The 25,831-nt window shown below is 40.6% G+C and overlaps 1 protein-coding gene across 2 annotated transcripts; it reads left to right on the top strand.

Moving 5' to 3' along the window:
- Nucleotides 1-366: 366 nt before the first annotated feature.
- Nucleotides 367-8,395, top strand: LOC310996777 (uncharacterized protein). 2 transcript variants are annotated; one of them, XM_083986246.1, is made up of 8 exons: nucleotides 367-456; nucleotides 1,409-1,510; nucleotides 2,273-2,398; nucleotides 3,357-3,647; nucleotides 4,203-4,244; nucleotides 5,574-5,666; nucleotides 5,830-5,979; nucleotides 7,981-8,395. In XM_083986246.1, exons 1-8 carry the CDS (start codon nucleotides 415-417, stop codon nucleotides 7,996-7,998), a joined length of 864 nt encoding a protein of 287 aa, XP_083842372.1. In that variant the 5' UTR covers nucleotides 367-414; the 3' UTR covers nucleotides 7,999-8,395. The 2 variants fall into 2 exon arrangements, with proteins under 2 accessions (XP_083842372.1, XP_083842371.1); XM_083986245.1 differs by having other exon boundaries at nucleotides 3,357-3,867.
- The last annotated feature ends 17,436 nt before the right edge of the window (nucleotides 8,396-25,831 follow it).

Below are 25,831 nucleotides of genomic sequence, written 5' to 3'. Positions count from 1 at the left end.
GTCTCAACCGTATGGGGCCCTTCCGTTTGGTTCTCACTGAAAGTGTTTTTATGTGACTGTGGCAACACCTGGCATTATCTCAACTTTGATTTTAACAGTCATTATTGTACACTGTGTGAGCTGTTATGTGTTTTAAAGTGATATTTCAAATGTGAGACACTGCAAATCCTTGTAATGGCTCATGAGAGTTGCTGATACCTCAGAAAGACTATGCGGTGATCTCAGTTTTATAGTTCTGTGCTGTTTGAGTATCTGTTTTACTATTAGGTAACATTGTTAGCTGTGAATGTCTCCACATACAGCTATGATTTCTGTCAGCTCTAAGTGTCCTCTTGTCTGGCATCTAAATTTCAGGCGGCGGACCCTCAGACTCCTGCAGCAGCAGTAGAGACAGAGACCAGTCCTGTAGCCCAGATGTTCCATGAGGAATCAAAGCCAGATGAGACTAACACACAGGTAAAAAGACATTGTAAACACAGTCATCACAACTAATCTGTGGTGACTTGCATGTGATGCTGTTCTGTCACCAAAATGGGCCAATGTTCACTTTAATGCAGTAGGAATTTCTTATTGGGTAGGTGTGATAACAGCCAGTTAATGTCACATGTTTCAAGTCTTGTCCTTGTGGGGTCATTTCATGTCACAGACACTCTTTCTCTAGTCTATCCTTGATGGGGGAGGGGAACTTAACACACTTGTATGTTTCTAGTCTCAACCGTATGGGGCCCTTCCGTTTGGTTCTCACTGAAAGTGTTTTTATGTGACTGTGGCAACACCTGGCATTATCTCAACTTTGATTTTAACAGTCATTATTGTACACTGTGTGAGCTGTTATGTGTTTTAAAGTGATATTTCAAATGTGAGACACTGCAAATCCTTGTAATGGCTCATGAGAGTTGCTGATACCTCAGAAAGACTATGCCAAAATGGGCCATCCATGTTTATATTGCTTTAAAGCAGTCATGATGACTTATTTGGTGGTGTGATAACAGCCAGCTAATGTCACACACACTTGTTTCCAGTCATGTCATGTCACAAACACGCTCTTTCTCTAGTCTCAACCATATGGGGCCCTTCCGTTTGGTTCTCACTGAAAGTGTTTTTATGTGACTGTGGCAACACCTGGCATTATCTCAACTTTGATTTTAACAGTCATTATTGTACACTGTGTGAGCTGTTATGTGTTTTAAAGTGATATTTCAAATGTGAGACACTGCAAATCCTTGTAATGGCTCATGAGAGTTGCTGATACCTCAGAAAGACTATGCGGTGATCTCAGTTTTATAGTTCTGTGCTGTTTGAGTATCTGTTTTACTATTTGGTAACATTGTTAGCTGTGAATGTCTCCACATACAGCTATGATTTCTGTCAGCTCTAAGTGTCTTCTTGTCTGGCATCTAAATTTCAGGCGGCGGACCCTCAGACTCCTGCAGCAGCAGTAGAGACAGAGACCAGTCCTGTAGCCCAGATGTTCCATGAGGAATCAAAGCCAGATGAGACTAACACACAGGTAAAAAGACATTGTAAACACAGTCATCACAACTAATCTGTGGTGACTTGCATGTGATGCTGTTCTGTCACCAAAATGGGCCAATGTTCACTTTAATGCAGTCAGGATTTCTTATTGGGTAGGTGTGATAACAGCCAGTTAATGTCACATGTTTCAAGTCTTGTCCTTGTGGGGTCATTTCATGTCACAGACACTCTTTCTCTAGTCTCTCCTTGATGGGGGAGGGGAACTTAACACACTTGTATGTTTCTAGTCTCACCTGTATGGGGCCCTTCCGTTTGGTTCTCACTGAAAGTGTTTTTATGTGACTGTGGCAACACCTGGCATTATCTCAACTTTGATTTTAACAGTCATTATTGTACACTGTGTGAGCTGTTGCATGTTTTAAAGTGATATTTCAAATGTGAGACACTGCAAATCCTTGTAATGGCTCATGAGAGTTGCTGATACCTCAGAAAGACTATGCCAAAATGGGCCATCAATGTTTATATTGCTTTAAAGCAGTCATGATGACTTATTTGGTGGTGTGATAACAGCCAGCTAATGTCACACACACTTGTTTCCAGCCATGTCATGTCACAAACACACTCCTTCTCTAGTTTGCTTTCCTGGATGCATCTTTTTAATCAGACTATGCCATGTTTATATGCTACTACTATCTCAGGAACAGTTTTTGCTTTGGCTAACCTTTCTAGTTGACAGATTCCACCATATATATGGACTCTTCAAGTTAACAGATTTTTGCTGTTTTTTTATGTTTAGGTTTTTAAAATCCAAAGGTTTTCGCTCGTTGCTTATTCAGATAGTGATGAAACTGATGAAGACTGTATGGAGAACAAAACTTCCACTCCACACCGTGATGGAACGAAGAATACAGAAAACATAATGGTATGCCTTTAATGCTTTGAATTCCAGTCATTTTTTTAGTCAAGTAATTGTATAAACTTTGCTGTTATTATTTTATTTCCCTATTTTGTTTTGTAAATGAATACCAAGTGTGTTCCCTTTTTAGGCTTTATTGTATATATATTTAGATTGTTTTGAAGGTTTTTACTAGGGATGGGCACGATTCCTAATTACACAAACACCCATTCATAACAATATTATTTGAGTAACAGTTCACTATTCTCGCTGGGACTGGGAATGTGAACATGGAGCAACAGCCAGCTGCGAGACCATCAGAGAGAGAGAGATAACACTGCCGTAAACTTGTGGTGTGAGGACAGGGAATGAACTTCATTTTGCGGGCAACTTCTCATTTTTTGTATGAACAATTGAACGTAAAGTTGCTGTTTTACCAGCTGCAGGCTATATGTGTGTCCTCTCACTTTGTTTTAATTTGAGCCACTGGTGTTATGCCGACTTATGCCTGCTAACAACTGCATTCACCTCAGGCCTTAATTTTCCTGTCCATTGAGAATTCTAAACTGCTCAGTGTGTTTGTTGTGACTACAACTCATTTAGTAGTACATGCAATATCTTGTCTGCCTGGAAACACTGGCGGAACCAATGTTAACAGTCGGACATGGACCTAACAGATTTAATTTCATGGTTAAAAAAAAAATGCTAGTATTCGTTCATTATGTAATGTGAGTAATTGAATATAAAAGTAAATGAAAACGCCCATCCCTAGTTTTTAGTCCAATGTTTTGTCTAACATTATTTAACAGTATGTCTTTTAATTCATAAATTTACTTAGACTTAAAATGCTCCATGTAAAAGGCTCCATACAGAATTTTCTTTTCTTAGTATGCCTAGACATTCAAAGTATGCTCAGATTTTTGATACTTAATGTTTCAAAATGAGTGATTGACACATGATTTTGTTGTTGTTGTTGTTTTGAAAGATTCAGATGAATGTTGTGGAATCGGATGACTCAAACATAGATAGTCAAGATGAGTACATTCCATGTTCCATTGACGAAAGCACTGAAAGGCTTCATCATCTAGCTGAGAAACAGCAGCAACATTTGAATGATCTGCAAGAACACCCATCACCATCAAACTGGAAAGAGCTGGCAAAAGTGACCCTGACACAGGTTGTACTGTTTAACTGCCGGAGAACAGGGGAAGTGTCCAGGATGCTCCTGTCTTCGTACCTGTCAAAGGACACATCAGACACACTCACACATGAAGATGTAAGCTTGGCTCTTACACCACTTGAACAGAAGCTGTGCAAACATTTTGTAAGGATTACAATTGTTGGAAAGAGAGGAAGAAAGGTTCCAGTTCTTTTGACCCCACTCATGAGAGAGTCACAATTGGCCAAAATCAGCAAAGTACTACTGGCCATGGAGCAGGGACGCCTAGGAGAATACAAAGGAAAAAGTCTGGATGAAATTCAAGTTGACGTGAATGGTACTAAGTGTTATTACTTTTAAAAGTGCAATATATGACATTTATTCTTAAGCATCCAGTAAGCAAATATTTACCCTGTAAAACATATGGGAGTAATGGTGACTGGATGAGAATGACCGTTGCTCTCACATAGACACAAACATACAGATAAAAAGTAAGTTTTATTGATCTGTATTGTATTTTGACTGTATCTACCTCAGTAGTTATTGAAACAGTATGATCAGTCAAGCAGTTTTCTGCAGTATTTACAGTATGTATAGTCTTAATTGGCAGATTGCCCACAGTTTCAGCTTTCCAACTCAATAATATTAATATTATATCAATTAACATTTTAGAGACCATTGGCATGGAGGGGCCTTCAGAAGAGGACACTGAAGGTATGTGATCAATGTTTTTAAATTGGTTATAAACTAGCCATCATTGGTCATTAATTTTGCATTTGGATTTTGTTCGCACCATTGAAAGACTGCAGGTTTCCCTGATTATCAATGTCCTGACATTGTGTGAAGACAAGTATACAAAATATATCACATCTCCAGGATTGAGGGTACAAGTCTGATTCAGCAAGACGGGGGTCTGGGATTTAAATCTACTATATGATACACTGTATTGTCAAAGTACAGTGACAATATTACATTTCTCTTAACTGTCATTCATCTGTAAAACCCAGCTCACACCAAAGATTGAGGACAAGACAAAATCATTATAAAATGTTGCAGGGCAAAGGTGCAGCAGTGTGAATAGGTCATTTGCAGAACATCTGCAGCTGTTTCAAATACTTTATAAAGATCTGGCTTGGCATGCGGTGGCTTTCACAGTTAGGGAAGCAGAGCCAAAGACTCAACCGCACATTGAGAAATCACTAATTCAAAATGTGTGATTAAGTTGTTTTATAAACCATCCACACTAAAAGAAACAATTTTATGATTGTGTGCTGCCTTTTGTCCTACTTCAGAGTCTCCCCTCTGCATCTTACTGCTCTCTGCCTGGACATCTTCAGCTTTACTGCATTGAAAGCATTAATCAATATGGTAGCTGTGCAAAACTCCATCAAATGCTTAAGAATTATGTTAAATTGTAAATATGTAAACTAAATGAATTAAGTCTTAATAGACCAGGCTAAAATCATAACTTGTAAGAGCAGTGAGGCAGACCAGGCTGCAGGCAGCGGTTGCTGCGGGAGATGGTGGATCTGTGGAAACAGAGTGCGAGACACCAAGGCCAAACTACAAGAAGAGACTGTTAACAGCTGCTCCACAGTTCACCCTAACTCTGAGTGCTCACACATGTTAACTACTACTACTGTGGCCAGTCTACATGAGAAATTATTCATTCTTTTGTTTACTTATTTTTGCTTTGCTTTTGTTCACTGAGCTAACGCGCTACTAACCACTAACTGCAAGACTGTTGTTGTAGTAGGTAAACAACACAAGCACCGTTTCCACACGTCTGTGGATGTGGGACAATAAGCTGACCAGCTGTTTGACTTCTTCAGACAACTCTGGATTATATTAGTTATGAATAATTATTATAACTAGCAGTGTTAGGCTCTGTCTCGATATTCATTCCCTGATCTGCCTGACGGGTATTACAGGGAATGAATGGCAATTTGGTTAATATCCTTATCAAGCTAGCTTTACTGACTACTTAATATTAAAGTTAATATGTCTCTCTTGCATGTTTGAATAAGCCTTTTCTGTGTCCAGGAGAAGAGGGGTCGGAAGATGAGGTCAGTATGTCATCCCTGCACGAATGTACCTCCACATCACAAGTCCAAGACCAGGCAGGGTCTGCAACAGGTGAGCCTGAACAATTAAAGCAGACTGATTTTTACCACTTCTATTTAAGAGACGCAAATGCCAAATACTAGATTCTTTTATAAAATAAAATAATCGCTCTACTGACTGTTTCTTCAATTTTTTGTCATGCATTATTTAATAAAGTTCTTTCTGTGTCTACTAGATGTCAGTATGCCAAGAGAAGATGGGTCAGAAGATGGGGTCAGCATGCCAAGAGAAGAGGGGTCAGAAGATGAGGTCAGCATGTCATCCCTCCAAGAATGTACCTCCACATCACAAGTCCATAAACAGAATGTGTCTGCAAAAAAAAGAGGTAAGCTTTGGGGCTTGGATTCTCTTTTGGGCCACTGCCTTTTACCTTGCTTTTAATGAAAATGGTCTATTGCGGGTAAGGATGTCCCGATTGCGATCCCCAGGTCGGATCGGGCCCCACTGTTACCTGTTTTATACTGGCCTCAGCCATCTACGATCCCTAAAACACAGGCGACCAGTGAGCGATCACTGCTGCCTGAACAGTAGCCTATAACTTAATTAACGCACCTGGTGCCTCAGCACGGCAACCAAGCTTTGATAAAGTAGTATGTATCAAGTATTGGGTTGGTCAAGAACAAGTTAAAGCCTACATGGGCATGGCCCGTGAGCCGAAGTGCGAGCCGAACTGCTATTATGACCCTATTGCTTTAATTACGTTGATGCGCACTAATCAGCTGTTTGAAACAGTGACAGCCCTGTTAGAACAGGAGCCTGCACATCGCAGACAGAAAGTAACCTCCTCCAGGTAGAAGACAGACGGCTGCTCAGTCTCTTTCTCTGTCGGACACCGGAGCTCCGACTGAGGAGAGAGAGGAGCCGCTCTGGTGCAGGTTTTCTCCACAGCGGAGTTTCTGATCACCGCGACCTGTCAGCGGTAGCCTAGACCGCGGGACCGGGCCGGTGTTTCACAACCCTCCGTCAGCCTAATCATAACTGCTGACGGTTACAAAGCCCCATCATGGCACCTAATTATTATTTCCCAAACACTGAGGTTTAGCAAACTGTGATTAAAAGAGCATTTTATGAGATCGCCGGGTTTTCTGACGTGATCGACCATATGACTGATTTTTCATGTTGGTGCTGTTAGGCAGCAGCAAATGAGTATTGTGTTTCTTCATAAATAAAAGGTTATCTACATACAAATGGAACAGTCTCACTGAATCAGAACTGAAAAGGATCTGAGTGCTTAATTATAATATTCAGGTGTCTGTTAACATTATTAATTGGTGCAGTCATTTATGGTCAGTAAGTTTTGATAAAACAATCTGCCTTGAGTCCATATTTATATCATAATACAGCATGTTTCTTCAGTGATCTGTGATGGATATAAGTTGAAAATGCGATAACATGGTTTGTGGGCTGTCAGCCTATTGTAATGCAATAATTTCCACCAAATATATGTAGTTATATAGGCTAATATATAATTATATATAATTCAGCAATAAATATTTGTTGTTTCAATTTGATTTCGAATCATGTGGCCCTTCACTCACTTTATCGGAGTCAGTGTGGCCCTCTGGAAAAAATAATTGCCCACCCCTGAGTTAAAGCTATGGTCTACCATTTGGAAGATTGGTAATTATTATTAACATCATTTATACAGCGATTATGGTCCTATAGTCCGATCTACACAATATGAATAGCAAAAAGAACCAAAAAATTCAGTCTATCAGCCGTAGGCCTGCATAGAAATTGACCAATGTTATCCATCTGTCACGGAAGGCTCGCATTGGCTCGTACCCTCCATCCAATGCCCTCGTCTCCCCTGCTCCTCCTCGACCCGCATTGTCCCCACCCCCTTCCGCGTAGAAACTACAAGTAATTGTAACTGCCCTGAGCGGCTCAGCCACAGACACATGAACCCATGAATTCAGCGCCTGCTGCCCCCCACCCCCGGTCGGTCTGCCGCTGAAAGCCCACTAGGATTCAGAGAAGCACAGTACAGAAGCACAGAATGTGTTGCTGCCCTTATTACTGGTACCGGTGCCGCGTCGAGTCTCCCTGATCCTCTCCCCGACACACAGCCGCTTCCAGCCAACTTAATGACGGATCGATTGTCTGTTTGTTTATCAGTTCAGGGAGTCGGGTAAGGTGCTATGCAGTCAGGGCTCCTGCTATGCACTAAACGATTCGGTGAATTAATTCTTTGAGCAAATCATTTTAATGAATTGATTCTAGAGATTCAGTATAATCAAAAGAACTGCCATTCCCATCACAAAGCGGATCACAGCTCTGGAAATTGTCAGTTTAATCAAAATGTAATCTTTTTCTGCCTACTTAGGTAAGCAAGCTGCTGTAAAACGTTGGACACCGGAGGAAATTGCTGCAGTAGAAAAACACCTGAAGAGGTTCTTGGTGAGGCAAGATGTTCCAGGTAAAGCCGACTGTGAGCGCTGCATTTCTGCAGAACCTCAAGCGCTGCAACAAAGAGACTGGAAAGCAGTCAAATATTTCATCAAAAATAGAATAACTGCCATGAGAAGAAAATTAGAATGAAAGCAGTGGACTGATCAGAAGTATGGACACACGTTTTCAGTTTGCTCTCTGTTTCCCTCTCTGTCTGTCTTCTATCCCCCCTATAAATCTCTTAAAGAATCTGGGCACAATAACTGCATACAACCCCAATTCAAAACACACAGTTGTACAGTAATATCAACTGATGTCACATAAATATGGCTTTTCAGCCTGTTTACAAAGTCTTGGCTAAATTACTCAATCAATTCTGTCTCAACTAATACAAAATGAAAAGTTGATTCATTAGTTGTATTGTAAGTAGGCTGGCTTTCCTTTTCTTTTGGCATACGTTTAATTGACAAAATCCTCCAACACTTCTTTGTTCAAAGCGGAAATGGGCTGCAAGTTGAAGTAGCTGCTGTGGTTCTATCAGTTAACAACACATTAAACAAATACATGTTTTACCTCAGTTATATACACTGTTGTCAGATAAAAGTTATATGTTTGTTCATCTGGTTAATTTTCCAGTCTGTAACACTGTAACACACTGTTAATGATATTGCTAATGCAAATTACTTAGCTAATAGCAAAACATTTCCAGTAAGGGGTCATGAGCAGTGTTTGATTTGAAGACTACCCTGTTGGTATATGCACACTACACCAGTGCGGTAATCAAAACAGAACAATGGTTACAGAATACTCAAAGCTACATTAGGTATCCAACTATTCACCTTAAAGGGATAGTTCACCCAAAATTCAAATTTCACTCATTATCTACTCCCCCTCATGTGGACTAAGGGCTGGGAGAAGTTTCTGAGTTACAGGGGGTCTCGGCGTAGCAGTGCATGTCCATATAACGGTTGCAAATGGATACCAACTGTCTTCATAACAAAAAGACACACCAAAAAACATCCAAATACCTCCATGCTGCTCGTATGTAATGTCCGTCTTGTATTGAAGCCCCGAAATGAGAAATTCTTCCGAAAAAAATTAAATAAGTCTATATTTCAAGCTTGTTTGTAGTGGAAGCTCCCAGCACTTCTCTTCCCGGTTCGTCCAAATCTTGCGAGATTTGCACACGATTTGCACTGAAGCCAGTTCAAATCTCGCGAGATTTGGTCGGACCAGGAAGAGAAGTGCTGGGAGCTTGAAATATAGACTATTATATAATTTTTTTCAGAAGAATTTCTCATTTCGGGGCTTCAATACAAGACGGACATTACATACGAGCAGCATGGAGGTATTTGGATGTTTTTTGGTGTGTCTTTTTGTTACGAAGAAAAGTGGGATCCATTTGCAACCGTTATATGGACATGCACTGCTGCGCTGAGACCCCCTGTAACTCAGAGAAGCCACGGAGGACTCTGAAACTTCTCCCAGCCCTTAGTCCACATGAGGGTGAGTAGATAATGAGTGCAATTTGAATTGTGGGTGAACTATCCCTTTAAAATAGCAGCTGTAAAATGATTGGGTATACCCAATGGTATACTGACTATTAGTGTTGTCACGATACCAACATTTTGGTACCGGTATCGGTACCAACATGTTTTTCGATACTTTTCGATACTTTTCGGTACTTTTCCACATAAAAAGAGAACACAAAAAATGTCATTATTGGCTTTATTTTAATAGAAAAATTTTGGACCATAAAACAGGAAATCAGTAAACAGTTACTGCTGCTGCAGGATTAACATTCCATCTATATTAATCTGAACTCTTCCTAAATTAAAAAATGTCTGTTTAAAAATGAACATCAACTTGTTTTCTTTGCATTATTTGAGGTCTGAAAACACTGCATCTTTTTTTGTTATTTTGACCAGTTGTAATTTTTGGGAGAAATTGTTATCAGTAGTTTATAGAATGAAACACAAATGTTCATGTTACTCAAACATACACCTATTGTTTCCCAAATGTAGACCAAATTGATTCTGTTCCCCCCACCCCCATCAACGCAATATCGTTCCGTTAATTCATCTCTCCGTAGCGCTGCTTCGCCGTTCTCACTCACTCACAGAGAGAGAGAGAGAGACAGAGAGAGACACACAGAGAGAGAGAGAGAGAGACAGAGAGAGAGAGAGAGACAGAGAGAGCATGCAGCCAGTGGTGATCCGCGGTAAAAACAAAACTTATTAACGAGGCTGTGGCGGCCGTCTCTCTCTCGCGCGCGGCGCACAGACACACACACAAACACAGGCACATGGACAGGTGGCGCTGTAACGGTAATGATAAAAAGTACTTGCTTCGTTTGTGACTCGCTCTCTCGCTCCTCGCGGCTCAAATTACAATGCGGCGACTTCACGCGGCGACGTCACCGCTGCTGGCGGCGCAAAATGAAAGTACCGGTCCCATCTAAGCGCAGTATGGTACCGTTTTAAATGCGTTAGTACCCCGGTACCAATCTAGTACCGGTATACCGTGCAACCCTACTGACTATACCGACAGTCAGACTGGCAACTTCAGCCATGGCTAACATGAAGCCAGCTAGATACTGTAGCTATAGAAATGACAAAGCTCCAAATTGCTACTACAGTCATGATTATTCATTTAGATTCAAAATTGTGATTCAAGTGAATGGGGGAACAGTTTTAACATAAGTTTCCAAATAACACACTTCTATTAGTAATCTTCATTGTAGTACACTGTGTCATGTACTCGCATTATCAAAGTGTAACATGTAGTCTGTTCACTGACCTGTTTTGATAAATAAATACATGGGGACTTCAGGATAACTTGTTGTTGTTTTTTGTTTTTTTTGCATTGTAATGCACGGTGAATCAGCACTGATTTGATTTCACAATTTGGCCAAAATAAGACATAGACAATTATGCTATTCAGCTAACTTTATGCAATGTGAAGAGTGCTCACAGTTAACTCTGTTGTGTTATGTCTTGTGTTGGGCGATAACAATGACGAGACGGAGAGCAGAGTACATCCAACTTGTGTTTACTTCTTAACTCAAGTGTGCATCACATAAACAGGTCCGGGTGCAACCTCAACCAAGCGTAGCTAGATCCCTTACAGAACACCTCCCCCTTTAAGTAAGAACTCTCATCTCTTTAACACTTTTAAATGGTACTGACTCTTACAGTATTCTCCGCCATTTTCAAATCTGAACACAGTATTTATGAACGTTTATAAAACACTTTTTTTTCTCTTTTCCTTTCACACAGTCACAACTCCAGGCATTTTGGAGGGCGTGACACTCTGCCTGAGAGAGTGACATATGGTGTGTTAGTGCTATCAGTAGTTGTGTGTCTGATTGTGTCTCTGATGACAGGAGTGAGCGCATCAGTGTTGTCTGGCTCTGTGTTTTTGTTAAGTGTATCAGGTGGTGGCTGTTGTTGTTCTTTTTATAAATGACTTCCACTTGTCCAGTTGCTTGCTCTGTCCCTCTCAGCACTGGCTGTTGTTTTTTCACTGCTGCACTCTGTTTTACTCTCGTAATAGGTTTTTCTAATGTTAAATCTGCATCTAACTGTAAGCTTTCTGATAGCCTAGCATCTCGTATGCCTACAACTATACAGCCCCTTATTAACTGTTCTCTCAGGGCTCTGAATTCACAGTGTTCAGCCGGCGTGTGTACTGCAGTTATGAAAGACTCCACACTCTCACCGGGCTCCTGGCTAAAATATCTTCGGCGTCGTCACCAGCTGCATACATGAAAGCGTTCACCTGAAACTCCTCCGATTGCTTGTCCAGTCCTGATGCCATTCTGTAGCGTTCGAAGTGTTTCATCCATCTCGGCCATTCATTAGCGTCCGTGAAGTCGAACTTGCCTGGTGGGGCTAGCTGCGGAGCTAGCGGCGGGGCTACCTGTGCGGCCGCTGCTGCTTCCATATTCCCCTCGTTCTCCTCTTCTTTCTTTCTTTTTTTTTCAGGTTTAGTTCGTCTTCTCTGAGTTTACAGATCCCACGCTGACACCATGTTGTGTTATGTCTTGTGTTGGGCGATAACAATGACGAGACGGAGAGCAGAGTACATCCAACTTGTGTTTACTTCTTAACTCAAGTGTGCATCACATAAACAGGTCCAGGTGCAACCTCAACCAAGCGTAGCTAGATCCCTTACAGAACAAACTCCAGGGTGGAATAAAAAGAAGAAAAAACAGTGTTGACTCAAAATTAGATCTTGGGTTCATTCATTTTAAATGGTTAAGTGCTGGTTCTAAGGATCATTATTTGATTATCATGCTACTACCCTGTCTTCCTATTGATGATCTTTTGTCAAGATGATAGCAGATAGACTAGTTAATGAGCTAACAGGCATGTGAATTTGCAGGTGTAAAGGATAAAGAGATGGAATGAAGGAAGTAGTGAACTGAACCAAAGTCCAGCTTGTGTCTTATTTGTGTCTAGCCTACCCATATGTTCACATTTTCATATGTTTTTAAAGATATTTATTGTCGGTGCAGGAAACCTTTAACAGAGTGCATTTAAATAGTAAATGAGCTCTTTTACCATAAACAAAAGTAGTCGCAGGCAAGTAGATTTAAGGCCTTTATTTCAGATTAAAGAAAACACCTCATAATAAAATAAATAAAACAGAGCCTAATGACCCCTTGCCTCAAAATGCTCTCTTAATGCAGCATTTCCTTGCAGATCAATAAGCTCATAAATAAACAAAATGTTTTTAATTCTTGAAATCAGAGAAAACATTTGGTGAAATATTCAGTCACAGCCTTTTAACCCCCTGTTGTAGAATTTAAAAAAAAATCGCTGTTTCATCTTTCCTTTGTAATGCTATTGGCTCGAGATTGGAGGGAAGCTCATGACGCCACCCTCCCCTGCACCGGTGCGAGCACTTGGATGCAAGTGGTTAATGGGCCCCAGATAGTAACCTAACACCCTGCAAAGATATAAAAACAAGAAATGTGTGAGTGTGTGTAACACTGGACCTCACAAGTACCTTATGTTAGAAACAGACCCCACAAGTGACCAAAAAACGGGCATGGAGACAAAACTTTAGAATTTTGTTAAATTGAAGTGATTTTTGTGATTGAGATTTTTTTTTTACCTTACCTGATTTTTTACAGCATTGTAGAACCACTGGAAAGGGTGGACCCCATAAATGAGCAAAAAACTGGTGGGCCCCCTGAGGGGCAAAGACAAGTATGTGTGTGTGTGTGTGTGTGTGTGTGTGTGTGTGTGTGTGTGTGTGAGAGAGAATTTTTACAGTGTGCACTGGTGTGTTTGAGGACTAAGGACTGAGAAAACATACATAGCATATGAGAAAGATTTGATGCATGCATTTAAGGTAAACCAAACAGTAAAATATGAGAGGCCACTCTCACACACCCCACTATACTCGTACACGCTCTCTTACACACACTATTATACTCATACACACATCACTACTCTCTTACATATACCACTATATTCATACACACACACCACTATATGAGAGGGTATAGTGGTGTGTGTGTGTGTATTGTATAATAGTGTATGTTCTTTGCAAGAACAGAACTAGGAACTAAATTCAGTTCCAGGTTTTTTACGTTTATCCATTCGATTGTTTTCCACCATATACAAATATATTCATATGGGATACAATATCCACATAATTGAGGGATAAAGCAGTTATTATTAGCCCCATTATGTTGTAGTGTATTACTGATAAGACGAAACATGGCGTTGTGATTCATCCACTTCGCGTTCACCCGTGGTGTGTTCGCTGCTCAGGGCCATCACCACCTGACAGGGGAGGACGAGCCGAGACTTGGTCGCCCAGCTTGGTCCACTGGTCTCGGGAAACACTGTGTCGTGCCACAACCGCCTGCGATGGATGCCCCCGCAACTAAATTTAGTTCCTGGTTCCGGCGGTCTTGCAAAGAACCAATCAGAAACTGAGAATTTAAACTCACTTCCGTTTCAATCAAACTCTCTTACACATACCACTATACTCATACACACACACTATTATACTCTCTTACACACACTGTTATACTCATACACACACACTAGTACTCTCTCACATAGTGGTGTGTGTATGAGTATAATACTGTGTGTAAGAGAGTATAATAGTGTGTGTGTATGAGTATAGTGGTGTATGTGTGTGAGAGCAAATATGAATTATTTCCTAAACGGCCTCTCATACTTTGCAGCATCCTCTAGAAAATAAGTTTTATCAAGAAGAAGAAAGAAAGAAGTGGTTCAGCTCTATTCTGAGTTCATGCACTGATCAATAATTAGTTTGGTTTAACCTCCGATTTGTGTTTGTCCGGTTTCATCCTGCACTGTTCTCTCAGTGAGCGGTTTGAAGGTTCCTGCAGAGGAAGTCGTATTACACAACTTGACTAATCAGGTATTTCCCTGCCAGCAGAGCTCCATCAGGAAAAGTTAAAGAGTGTGAAATTAAATGTTCGGGCTGTAAACTCTGGCTGCTGTCCAGCTCTCGCTCTCTCTCTCTCTCTCTCTCTCTCTCTCTCTCTCTCTCTTTCTCTCTCTCTCTCTCCCTCTCTCTCTCTCTCTCTCTCTCCCTCTTTGCCTCCACATCTGTCTATCTGCATTTGTCTATCCTCCTCTCTCTCTTTCTCTTATTATTGTTTCTTGAGTGTATTTTATGATCCTGGCATGAAAAACTTCCCAACCAGCCCACACACACACACACACACACACACACACACACACACACACACACACACACACATTGCAAGCGCATTTCACCTTAATGGGACAAATTAAATTGTGTTTTTGATTCAGCTGGAAAACGAGCAACAAGTGTTGTGACTTTGGGAAATAAATGAAACTCTGAGAGACGAAGCCAAGACAAGAAAAAAAGGGTTTAAAATGTTCAAGAATGAGCAAGAACAATTAGATTAAAACAACAACAACAAAACTATAACCACAATTCTCCACATTTACATTTACATTTATGTTTGTCACACTGTCACTGCAGGATCTGACTCACACTGTGTTGGTATCTCACCCTTATCAATAACTATTCAAACTTGTCAATGAATGACAATAGTGTGAATAGTAAAACCATACAGGAAGCAATTGAAAAAGGTCATTAAACTGACTTAGTTGATTTTTTTCTACATAAAACACTATGCAGCTCTAGCTATAAACTGACTCTCTCACCTAGTGTCAGCATGCCCTGGTTTCTTAGATATACAAATTATAGAAATGGTGTGTTTAATTTCTAATGAATTGCTTTTAATTCTGTTTTCATAGTGTTAGTTGACATCTCACACATTTACACACTGTAAAAATCATCCTGTCAGAATAAGTTGTTATTCTGCAAATTAAGTATTTTTAAAGGTTCTAATAAATAATTGAGATTATGTCTGTGGATGAGAGACAGGTGGAAAAATGTGGAAAACAAGAAGAAGAGAAGCATGAAGATGTTCAGATGAACAAAACATTTCTGACCTGCACCAAAGGCTCGTTGAAACATTGTGCTGAAATGTGGTTTTCATGCACTAGTTAACAATAATTTGAAGTTATTTTTCATACTGTGCAGAGCAGGAGAGAGACACAGTGGGAGAGACACCAACCTCCAGCTCCACAGTGGTATGTGCTGATGTGAAGCCACCGACTGAGTGGGCAAATAAACCGCAAAGGTGGAGCCGCTCAAGAATAGTGAAGTGTGTGGGTTGTTCCTGTAACATGGTTGTATCAGCTACTGATGAAACAGCCGGTCACAATATCAACTATTTAACATTTAAAAGCAGATGTGGAAGTAAATCACAGCTTTAATTGTTTTGTTTAAATTCAGCTGAAACAACATAATAAACGCTAAAGACGATCAGCTTGATATGCATGTATTAGCTGCTTATTTAACAACTTTGTATTCATATTTATTGGGTATTTTAGCATCTTGATTAGCACTGGAGCACTTCTAATTGTCTTAATTGTTTTTAATATTATAACTATTGTCTTGTGTTGTCTGATAAGGATTCATTACACTTTTTACTGCACAAGAAATTCACCTATGGGTACAATAAAATAACCTGAACCTGACCCTTGTGGTTTTATTAAACTGGCTTCTCTCTCAGTCAGTGTCACCTTCAGGACTTTACATCCAGTTAATGCATCTAAAACCTACATGGGAGTGAGAGTCAGAGAGTGAGCCACCACCCGCAGGAGGATGCTGGGTTCAAACCGTACTGTAAGTGCTGAAAAAAGCCCAAACTTTTAGAGAGTGAATGACGGAGGCGAGAAAGTTTATCCATTACGCAAATATCTGAGGGATGGGGGAGGAGGGATGAGACCACGGAGAATGCTCAGTGGTTAGATGGAGACACTGGATCTTTGTCCTGATGAGAGAGCTTGTGGCAAAAGCCTGATGCTGAGACTTTAAGCCCTGGTGCCAGAGTCAGAGGAGGCTGGGAAATAGTGACCTCGCTCTGACAAAGACTTGGGAAAATGTCCCCAGCAGACTCTGCATGATTTGTATAAAATTATTGTCATACACTCTGTCATTAAGTGTCATCCATTTCATGATGCACTGTGGGAAAAAAACTAAACTGTTGCATAAACATCAAATTGCATTGGACTTACAGCATCAAATGCCTGTGGGACAATAATGTCTGTTTGTGCAGGGAAGGAGGAAAGCAATAAGAAAAGAAAACTCTCAAAGAAAACATCCCCTATTGTCAACTTTTTGTCTGAGACTTTTGATAATTGATACTTTTTACTTAAGAGATCTGGAAATATGGTGAGAACTAGGTTGGTCATGGCAAAAGAACAAACACCCCCTTTCAAAAAAAAAAAAAAAAGACATTTATTTCCTGAATAGTTCCTTAGAACAGGATGTGTGGTGGGGGTGACGGACAACCCAAAGATTGAGAAAAGTAATGCAAATACAATTATGCAAAACAGATCTTAAAGTTTTACTCCAAACGTGCTACTTGTCAGAAATGAAGATGGCTCAGTTTTTAATTCATGGTGAAAGAGTTAGAGATAGAGCTGCAGCAGAAGTAACACAAGCAGCCAAACTCTGCAGGCAGCCACAGGATGAGGAGCATCCAGGGCCAAGTATCACTCAGCAGCTTAGTCAGTGTCTGACTCAGAGTATGAGTCGTCTTTCTCATGCACTTTCATTTCCTGAATTTTGATTTTAAATTAGCCTTGTATTATGTTTTTCATGTATCCATTAATTAGTATTGCAATGTCTTACTTTATTGCCTGTTGTCTGCTGTGCAGCATTCTTGTTCTTGTAACGATGACAAATAAAGTACTTTGAAGTTTGATGTACCAAAAGTATCTGGTGAATAAACTTGATAATTTAGCAGTGTTGAGTGAGACATCTAAAAACTCGTTTTTACAAACTTTATATCCCAAAAAAATACAGTGAAATCCCGCAGTGAGTGTGTTTTTACAGTGCCTTGGTTCGTGGTGGAGATTTCTCTTATATTTTGTAAATTATTTGTTATGTTATTGTTATGTAACTGTGGAGGCATTTTCTGCACAGTAATTGAGTCTGAGACAAGTTTCCCTATGATGGACAATAAAGTATCGTATTGTATCGTACCGTATCGTACCGTATCGTACCGTATCGTATCGTATTGTATCGTATCGTATCGTATTGTATCGCATTGCATCGCATCGTATTATATCGTATTCAGAGGCGGATTAAGGTAGTCATGGGCCCCTAGGCTATTCTTTCTGTGGGGCCCCCTTATGCAGCAGCAGCGGCATATAAAGCTAATAAAGGCCAATAAAGCTAATAAAGTTGTATAAATCCATACAAATACATCTGCAAATACCTTAACCTAGAAGGCTATGGTACTTGCGCCAAAGTCGCATTATTGCGACAGGCAGCATTCCTGGTTAAAACAGCCCATATCTTTAAATCTACTGCCCTATATTGTTACTGCTTGGTACCATTAGTTGGTGAACACACTCGGTTTCAATCCTGACGTCATTTGTGGGTATGTTTTTAAGCAAAATATCTGAGAAAAAAAGAGTTTGACTGGAGCGCAGCCACTCCTCTTTCAGGGGCTCCCGCAGCTCGAAGCTGAACAGGAAGGGATCTTCAGGTGTTGAGAAACACTGTGTGTGTGTGTGTCCCCGTGTGGCAGACTGTAAATGTACAGAAAGAAATATTTTTTCTGTGTAAATAGGCTATGTTTCAAATTCAGTTTTACTGAAAGTCACGTAATCCAATGTGGCTGCTACCTGGTGATGTCACAATATGCAAATTAGAATGGCTTTTAACACCTTGCCAGGAAGGACTACAGTCGGAAACTAGCCGTTGGCTAACACTGGCACCTTTACATTTTATTATGTTCATTAATGTGCATTGTCCTTGTCCATTGTCCTTAAATAAAATAAATAAAAATAAATAAATAAATAAAAAATAGATGAGTAAATGTACTCCTAGCCATCACAAACTTTAGGTCATTATGAATATTTTTCTCATTTACACCATAGATTTATCCCTCACCACTTGCAATCTACAGCCTTGTGAAATCTTGAAATCCAAACTTAATATTTTCCTAAATAAACTCTGGGGCCTAGAGGGTTAAAAAGATGAATTTAAGAAAATAAGTAAAAGTCAAGAAATTGGTCTCAGACATTAACATGTCTGTGTGTGTCTGTTCATTCAGTTGTAAGCAGTGTGTGTGATTTGGTGTTTGCACTTGGAGTGTTTTGGGGGCCACAAACAAGATCATGTTTAGGGCCCCCAAAATCCTAGGGCAGGCCCTGTATGAAGGACGCGTGTGTGAATAACTGAACCAATAGCCTAATAGCTGGACTACAGAACAAGAAGGCACTGCAAACGGATTTGATTGGGATAAGTTTCTTTTGAGACTTTATATTCTTGCACATTTCTCTTCTCTGTTGTTTAGAGACAGCAGGCCTATACGGTTGTTCATAAAGGGTTACAAAAAAAAACATGTGACGGTGGGATTTAAACATTAGCGCGAGTAAGGACGGCAGCTGGAAAAAAAGGACGACAGCGGGAGCAGCGCTACAACAAAGGTAGAACAAGTTCTCTGGGAACATGAGGAGCAAAAACACATCCTTCACATCATAACTCTGAGGTGCACCGTGTTTCTGCCCCCCGCCCTGCCGAATGAACGGGCAATTGAAAAAAAAACCCAGCTCTTTACTACAACAACAACAACAACAACAACAACAACAACAACAACAACAACAACAACATCCTTCTACAAATGAACGATCGCCCCGTATAATCGTGTAACTTCGGCTATCATGATGTAACTCACTCTCAGTGTTCATCAGAGAGGTGATTGAGTTGTTTTGGCCCATGGATCTCAGTTTATAGGCTGTTGGTCTCTCTTTTTTCTTTCTCCCACCTTGCGCTCTGCTGTCGGGCCTCCGCTGTTTTTTCTCTAACATTGCGGCTCCGTGACCACATAATCTGACCAATCCCGGGGCCCTTCCACACGCGGGGCCCCTAGGCTGCAGCCTAGGTCAGCCTGTGCATTAATCCGCGCCTGATCGTATTGTATCGTATCATATCGTATCGTATCGTATCGTGTTTCTCAGTGAGTGCACAGCACAGAAACCACCTGCACCAGGATGAGGTCAAGTGAATCTGTTATAAGGTGCCCATGGACAGTGGCAGTCTAGTGGTGAATATCGTGGTTAGCGTCCATGGCAACAAGTGTCACGGGTGGCTGATAGCAAAGTAGGTGGCTGTGAACGTGGAAGTGGAGTAGATGATATCAGTGTGTGGATGAAAAACAACAGAGCACAGAAATAAACAACTACAGAAAGTTAAATAAAGAGGAAATAAATAATCTGTTAACTGTTTCCTCTGTTTTAAAGGGACATAAGTAATAAATAGTGTGTTTAAAAAAGGGTGCAAACAAGAGAGGAAATTAATGTGAGGTTATATTGTGTGTGTAGATCCCACCGCTGCACCCTCCCCACCACCACGACCGTTAGTAATGTCTTTTGACGCGCAGTTTTTCCATAATTTGCCGATTAATGTGAGGCAGATGCGCGTAATGCTTCTGTGCGTGGAGCTGGCCGAGCTCAGAGGGAGCGGGAGTGCTCAGGCTATGAGATAATGCCAGAGAGAGGCCAGACTGGGACTAACACTGCTGCCACTGCTGCTGCTGCTGCCGTGTGTGTGTGTGTGTGTGTGTGTGTGTGTGTGTGTGTGTGTGTGTGTGTGTGTGTGTGTGTGTGTGTGTGTGTGTGTGTGTGTGTGTGTGTGTGTGTGTGTGTGTGTGCACAGTCACACACACCAACCCTAAACCCCACCAGCGGATGTTTTACATCCCCTTTCCGCTCAATTACCGCCTCTCAAGGTCACAGATATCTGTCCAAGATAACTTTGCGTGTTTCCGTGGCCAAGTGCAGCCACAGTTTTTTGTTTTGTTTTGTTTTTTTAAACGTTGTTTTGAATCTTTGCATTTCAACTGAAATGTGAGGCACAGGAGACTATTTGTTTCCTCCTATAAAAGGCCATAATGAGCACCTCTTCCTCATAATGACTGGGTCTGAACCCTAATGCAGGTCGTAAACGTTACTGTGGCGTTCTTGGCTGCAGTCTGAGGCCCTTATTGTTTCTTGGCTCTTTCCTCATCGTCCTCGCCCCGTGACTTTTTTATTAGATCCACAATCCAGTGAGTTTTCCTCGAGCTGTTTGTGCTATTTGTTTGCTCATGATCACTTAATGGATTTAATAGGGATGTGAGTGTGTGTATGTGTGTGTGTGTGTGTGTGTGTTAGATACTGAGAGAAAGCGTGTTTGTGTGTAGACTGTATTCAGATTTACTTAAAACCCTCTCTCTCTCTCTCTCTCTCTCTCTCTCTATGTGTGTGTGTGTGTGTGCATTCCACCCGGCAACTCGTCCGGTCTCTCCGGATTTCAGCGCAGCGCGCCGCTCTAATCCTGCCTTCCTGTTTTCCTTCAGGAGAAGTGAGGCGGAGGAAGAGGAAGAGCAGATCAGATAATTAGCCTGATAACAGTCATAGCCTCTCTACCTGGGAGAGAGAGAAGGAGAGAGGAGAAAGTAGGGGAGAGTGGGGTAAAGTGAGACACTTTTTACATTTGCTCCCCTCTAAGCGAGCTAAAATGATTTATCAGTAAAATTTACACATTTCCCATTAATTCAGGATGTTGCCTAGCAAAGGAAATTATCAGAATGTATTTAGGACGAAGGACAGTGAAAATATGATTGTTTTAAAAAAAGTGGTCTTGTGTCTCACTTTACCCCAGGTCAGGGGTAAACTGAGACAAACTAGAAAAATCAATGGGGTAAACTGATCCACTTACTTTTTCCACTCTGAAACTACCATAACAACACATGTTGTGACAGTTAGAGTCCTGAGTCCCTAGCTTGACAACCACACTTCCCAAAACTAATGTCGGACTAGTAGCAGAATCATGGGGATTGGTCAATTAAGCACTTTTGTTTTCTCAACACAAAGTGACTCAAAACCAAAATCAAATACAACACAAAATGTTTTAATTAACATTCAAATGACAGATAGAACCAGTCAGATAGTCTGGGGGTCAGATTGTAGGCCCCGACAATCGTGACCATTTTGATCAAAAGTCCTCTTGTGTGTGGGGGGAACTGACAAAGTGGAATGTGACTAAAATTGAGTTAATTAACCAATAAAAAAGTGAGCTGACTGAGAGCACATAGCATAACAAAGCAGTGTGGCTACAGATCATTGATCACGCAAGATTTCTGGCTTGGGGGATGAGATTCTAGTGTAAATCTTTGTGTATGGTGTGCTCACAGTCTCACTCATGGATTTATTATAATACATCCATGGTCTCACTTTACCCCGCAGCATTTGTCTCACTTTACCCCAACACCCCCGTTTTAGAAAAAACAACCTCTCTTAGAAATTCAGGCTAATTTTCAGCCAGCATCATCACATGGTTTTATGTGTTGGTAGTTCATCATCATGTATCATAGAAGTTTTTCTACCTGAATCAATTTGCTTTGGCACAACAGTTGATTAAGTTGACAGCAAGAAAATTTACTTTTACATGCAAAAATCATATTTTTGTGAAAAAAACATGCTTTCCACAGCATCATGAGGTCCTCTCCTTCATGACCATGGGGAAATGGAAGGGGCTTGAAAACATAATGGTCAGATGACCATAAATGTGTTCTGTTTTCTAGATATAGGGGGTGTCTCACATTACCCGGTGTCTCACATTACCCCACTCTCCCCTACAGTGGGGGAAGAGGGGAGGAGGGAAGGCGGGGGGGGGGGGGGGGGGGGGGGGGGATCAGGGCAGTGTTTGTGTTGTTGCTGTGCACAGACAGACAACAATAGCAACAACAACACTTTTAATTTAAGTCCAGTTTCCCAGAAATCACATGGATGTTGAATGATTTACAGCTCAACCAGTTACACAAACAGAGAGACTGTGAACGGTTTCATGTGACCAGGTAGAAAGTGAAGGTGTGGAGGTTCAGGTGATGGATCTAGTGAGAGATCTGTCTTAACCACTGAGCTTAAACATGCAGGATAATTTAGAAATCAAGATTTTCTCAACTACGACTCCCAGGATGCACCTTTACAACTCTAAAACTTTAAAACTGATGCTTGCACTTGTAACGTAACCTGGCTAGCTCGATGTGTCTGGGGAAAGGTGTATTCACCTCCGATGTCCAAGAGGTGTGACCAACAGATGTAGCTCAAAATGCCTTTGTGCATAGTTGGATAGACCGCAATCCAGATGATGTATGGAGGGAAAATGTGATGCTAATGCTAGTTTTTTGTTTGTTTGTTTGTTAGTTTTTTGCTTTTTAGTAAAAAAGGTAATATTATAGTTGCCCAAAATCAAAACGACAGTCGTATCAAACAATAGCTGCTATTCGGTGGCCGCCATTTTGCATTAAAAAAAAGCTGTTGTCATCGCGTTAAGCCCCTGCGTTTGTAAAAAATCCAGTTTGTGATTGGTTCCCCAGTTTTCAGGGAATTAGAAGTCGGCCTCAACAACTTAATTTCCAGATGGATCTGCAAAGCGAAATGAAAAAATCGCTGTCAGGTTCTTCTGGGGTCACACAGGCTACTTGTTACGGCCAGGTGAGGTTTAAAATTATGCTTTTAAATTGTAAGCACATTATATTATAATATTGTGAAATGACTCTGGAGGCTCTTGTTCAACTTTTAAGAAAGATCAAATTAAAACGTTGAAAGGGAAATTTAGAGCTTGAGGGAAAACAACACTGACACATCAAAGCCTTTTGTGAGTCTAAACAGAGGTAACCAAAAGAGCAAAGGCTAATTTTTAGACTTAAGGCTATTTTATATATACTTTTTTTTTAAGTGCTGCTTTATTTCCTGCCAAAAAATATTTTGGCACATTACAAGTGTAGCTCTAAATGTTATTGACTGAATTATAGTCTATTGAATTAGAAAAAGGTGAAAGGAAATACCAGAAATCAATATTCAGCTTCCCCAATACCTCAAACATGTTCGTGAGGGATGGAAGTGCTCATTAAACAGTCACAGGAACACGTCCACGGGATAAACGACTTTGACTTTGCGTGATCCGACCAACAGGCGATCCAGTTTAATCACACAACAGACCTAAAGTGGGTTTGGATTTCCTGAAAGCTGAAATATCTGTACACCACAAACTGCTCACCCACTGAGCTTTTCCGTGTAAGACGGAGCCTCGTGTGGTTGTATGAATATTCGATTTTGCCAAGTGCATTTCTTTGTTTTCACTTGGCGAAAGAGAGCAATGGCTCACACCAGTGGACACTAAAAACAATAATAACCTGGCCAAAAATGATCAATTATTGAGAAGTCTTGATTTGTTTTTCTTCTCATCGACAGACACATTAAACAGGCGCAGAAAACAAGACTCTTTATAGGGGTTGAAATAAGGGTCAAAAAGATGTTTTGCTTGTAAAATCATGTTCACAAATAATTTGAATTATAGCAGTGAAACTTGTAAAATGAGTCTGCATGAGAAACACAAGTTTGCTTTGATATCCAAGCACTTTTTAATCAGATAATTTGTGTTCTTTCACATATTTTGAACTTTTACTTGCACAAGGACAAAGTTCATTTCAGTTCAGTTTTATTTTCAGCACCAAATCTTAACGTATATTACTTAACACAATAAGAAACTCCTGACAGAACTGGACTCAGGGAATCGCTGCAGAGGAGAAAGACAAAAGAGAAGGAGAGATACGAGGGGGACGCCATGAACAGCTGCATTTACTGTCGCACTGTACGACTGGTTTTATAACGCTGATAGAAACAGTGATGTTATATTGAATGGTAAATGTTGATGATTCATCACTCCTTTATTTTTAAGGTTTTTTTTTTCTTCTTTTTTTGTCAGATTCATGAAGATGTTTCAACAGTTTGCACTGTTCTGAGCTCTCCGGGCCACCGTGGTGTTATTACAACAGATAAATGAATTCTGTGTCTAAAATTGTACAGAAACACAATTCCTGGTCAACGCAAACTCTGTCTTCCACCCGTTGATGTCTTTATCACTTTATAATCACGTCTTTAATAATTTCACCATCAACTTCGGATGGAGCGAACGAGGCGAGTGCTGGATGGACTGTTTCTGCTGCTCTGACAGTAATGAAGTGTCTAATGGGAAACTGTCAGCAGCTCAGAGAGACCAGAGACCTCGAGACACTGTGGAGACATAGCACACACACACACACACACACACATATATTCACTACATACACACACACACGCCCACTTGGCGACGCCTGGGCAATTACCACCCACCACCAATTACTGCAGCTCACACATGGTCGTGGCTCTGAAGCACCCCCCCTCCCCGACCATGTGTGCATCGACCTGTGATGTGGTCGCTGAAGCACTAACAGACACGAAGCAGAGTTCCTCAAAACCGCTGAGCGAGGGCGTCACGGAGACTGAGGAACCACGTGAGCATCAACCTGAGGCTGCAACTTCTTCTTCCTCCTCTTTTTCTTCCCCTTCTTCTCCTTCTTTTTCTTCACAGTTAAGTTTTTGCACTTTAATAATTCAAAGCTCTTAAAAGTGTCTCATAAACATTTTAAGGTGGAATTGGCAGTAGTAGCAAGACAATTGACTTTAATTAATAAAAGCCCAAATTAAAAGCCTATATGAGCTCAGGGGAACGACTGAGAGATTTAATAAATGTTCTCAAGGTTTGAGTTCACAAACAAAGGGGGATTTAATGAAACCCATCACTATGGGGAGTTATGTCATACTAACTGTCACTAATTATCACCAACCAATGAAAAGAAGAATTTAATGTCAGATTTTATATTTTCTGGTGTGAAGAACCTTTTGTCAGAGCCACAACTCCAAAACTGTTTTACCTCTCTCTAGGTTCTTCTTTTGCCTTAATTTATACATTTGTATTCAATGTTATATTTAATGACAAATTGTGCTGCCGCAACATTATTAAATGGGATTTGTACACAAACACATGATAGATGTCACACATAACATAGCCTACTGTATGTTAAATAAAGAGGAAGTAAAGCAGAGACCTGAGAAAGCAGTCTAATTCATTTTTCTCAATTATATAACATGAATATATCAAGAGTCTATACATACATGCATGCATATATTAACGATGATACAGAATTTTACAAAAAAAAAACAAGAAAGAATAATAAATGATTCAATCTGTTGAGCAGCCACCAGTAGACTGCTGATGCTCCACCAGTTTAAAAAGCAACGATACCTTTCATATTAAATTTTCTCCTGCAGATTTTCATGTCACAGCGAAAAAGAAATGAAAGAAACACCAAA

Source organism: Trachurus trachurus (assembly GCF_905171665.1).
Source record: "Trachurus trachurus genome assembly, chromosome: 14".
Taxonomy (NCBI): domain Eukaryota; kingdom Metazoa; phylum Chordata; class Actinopteri; order Carangiformes; family Carangidae; genus Trachurus; species Trachurus trachurus.
Note: the sequence above shows the minus strand (reverse complement) of the source record. Positions and strands in the feature narration are given on the sequence as shown.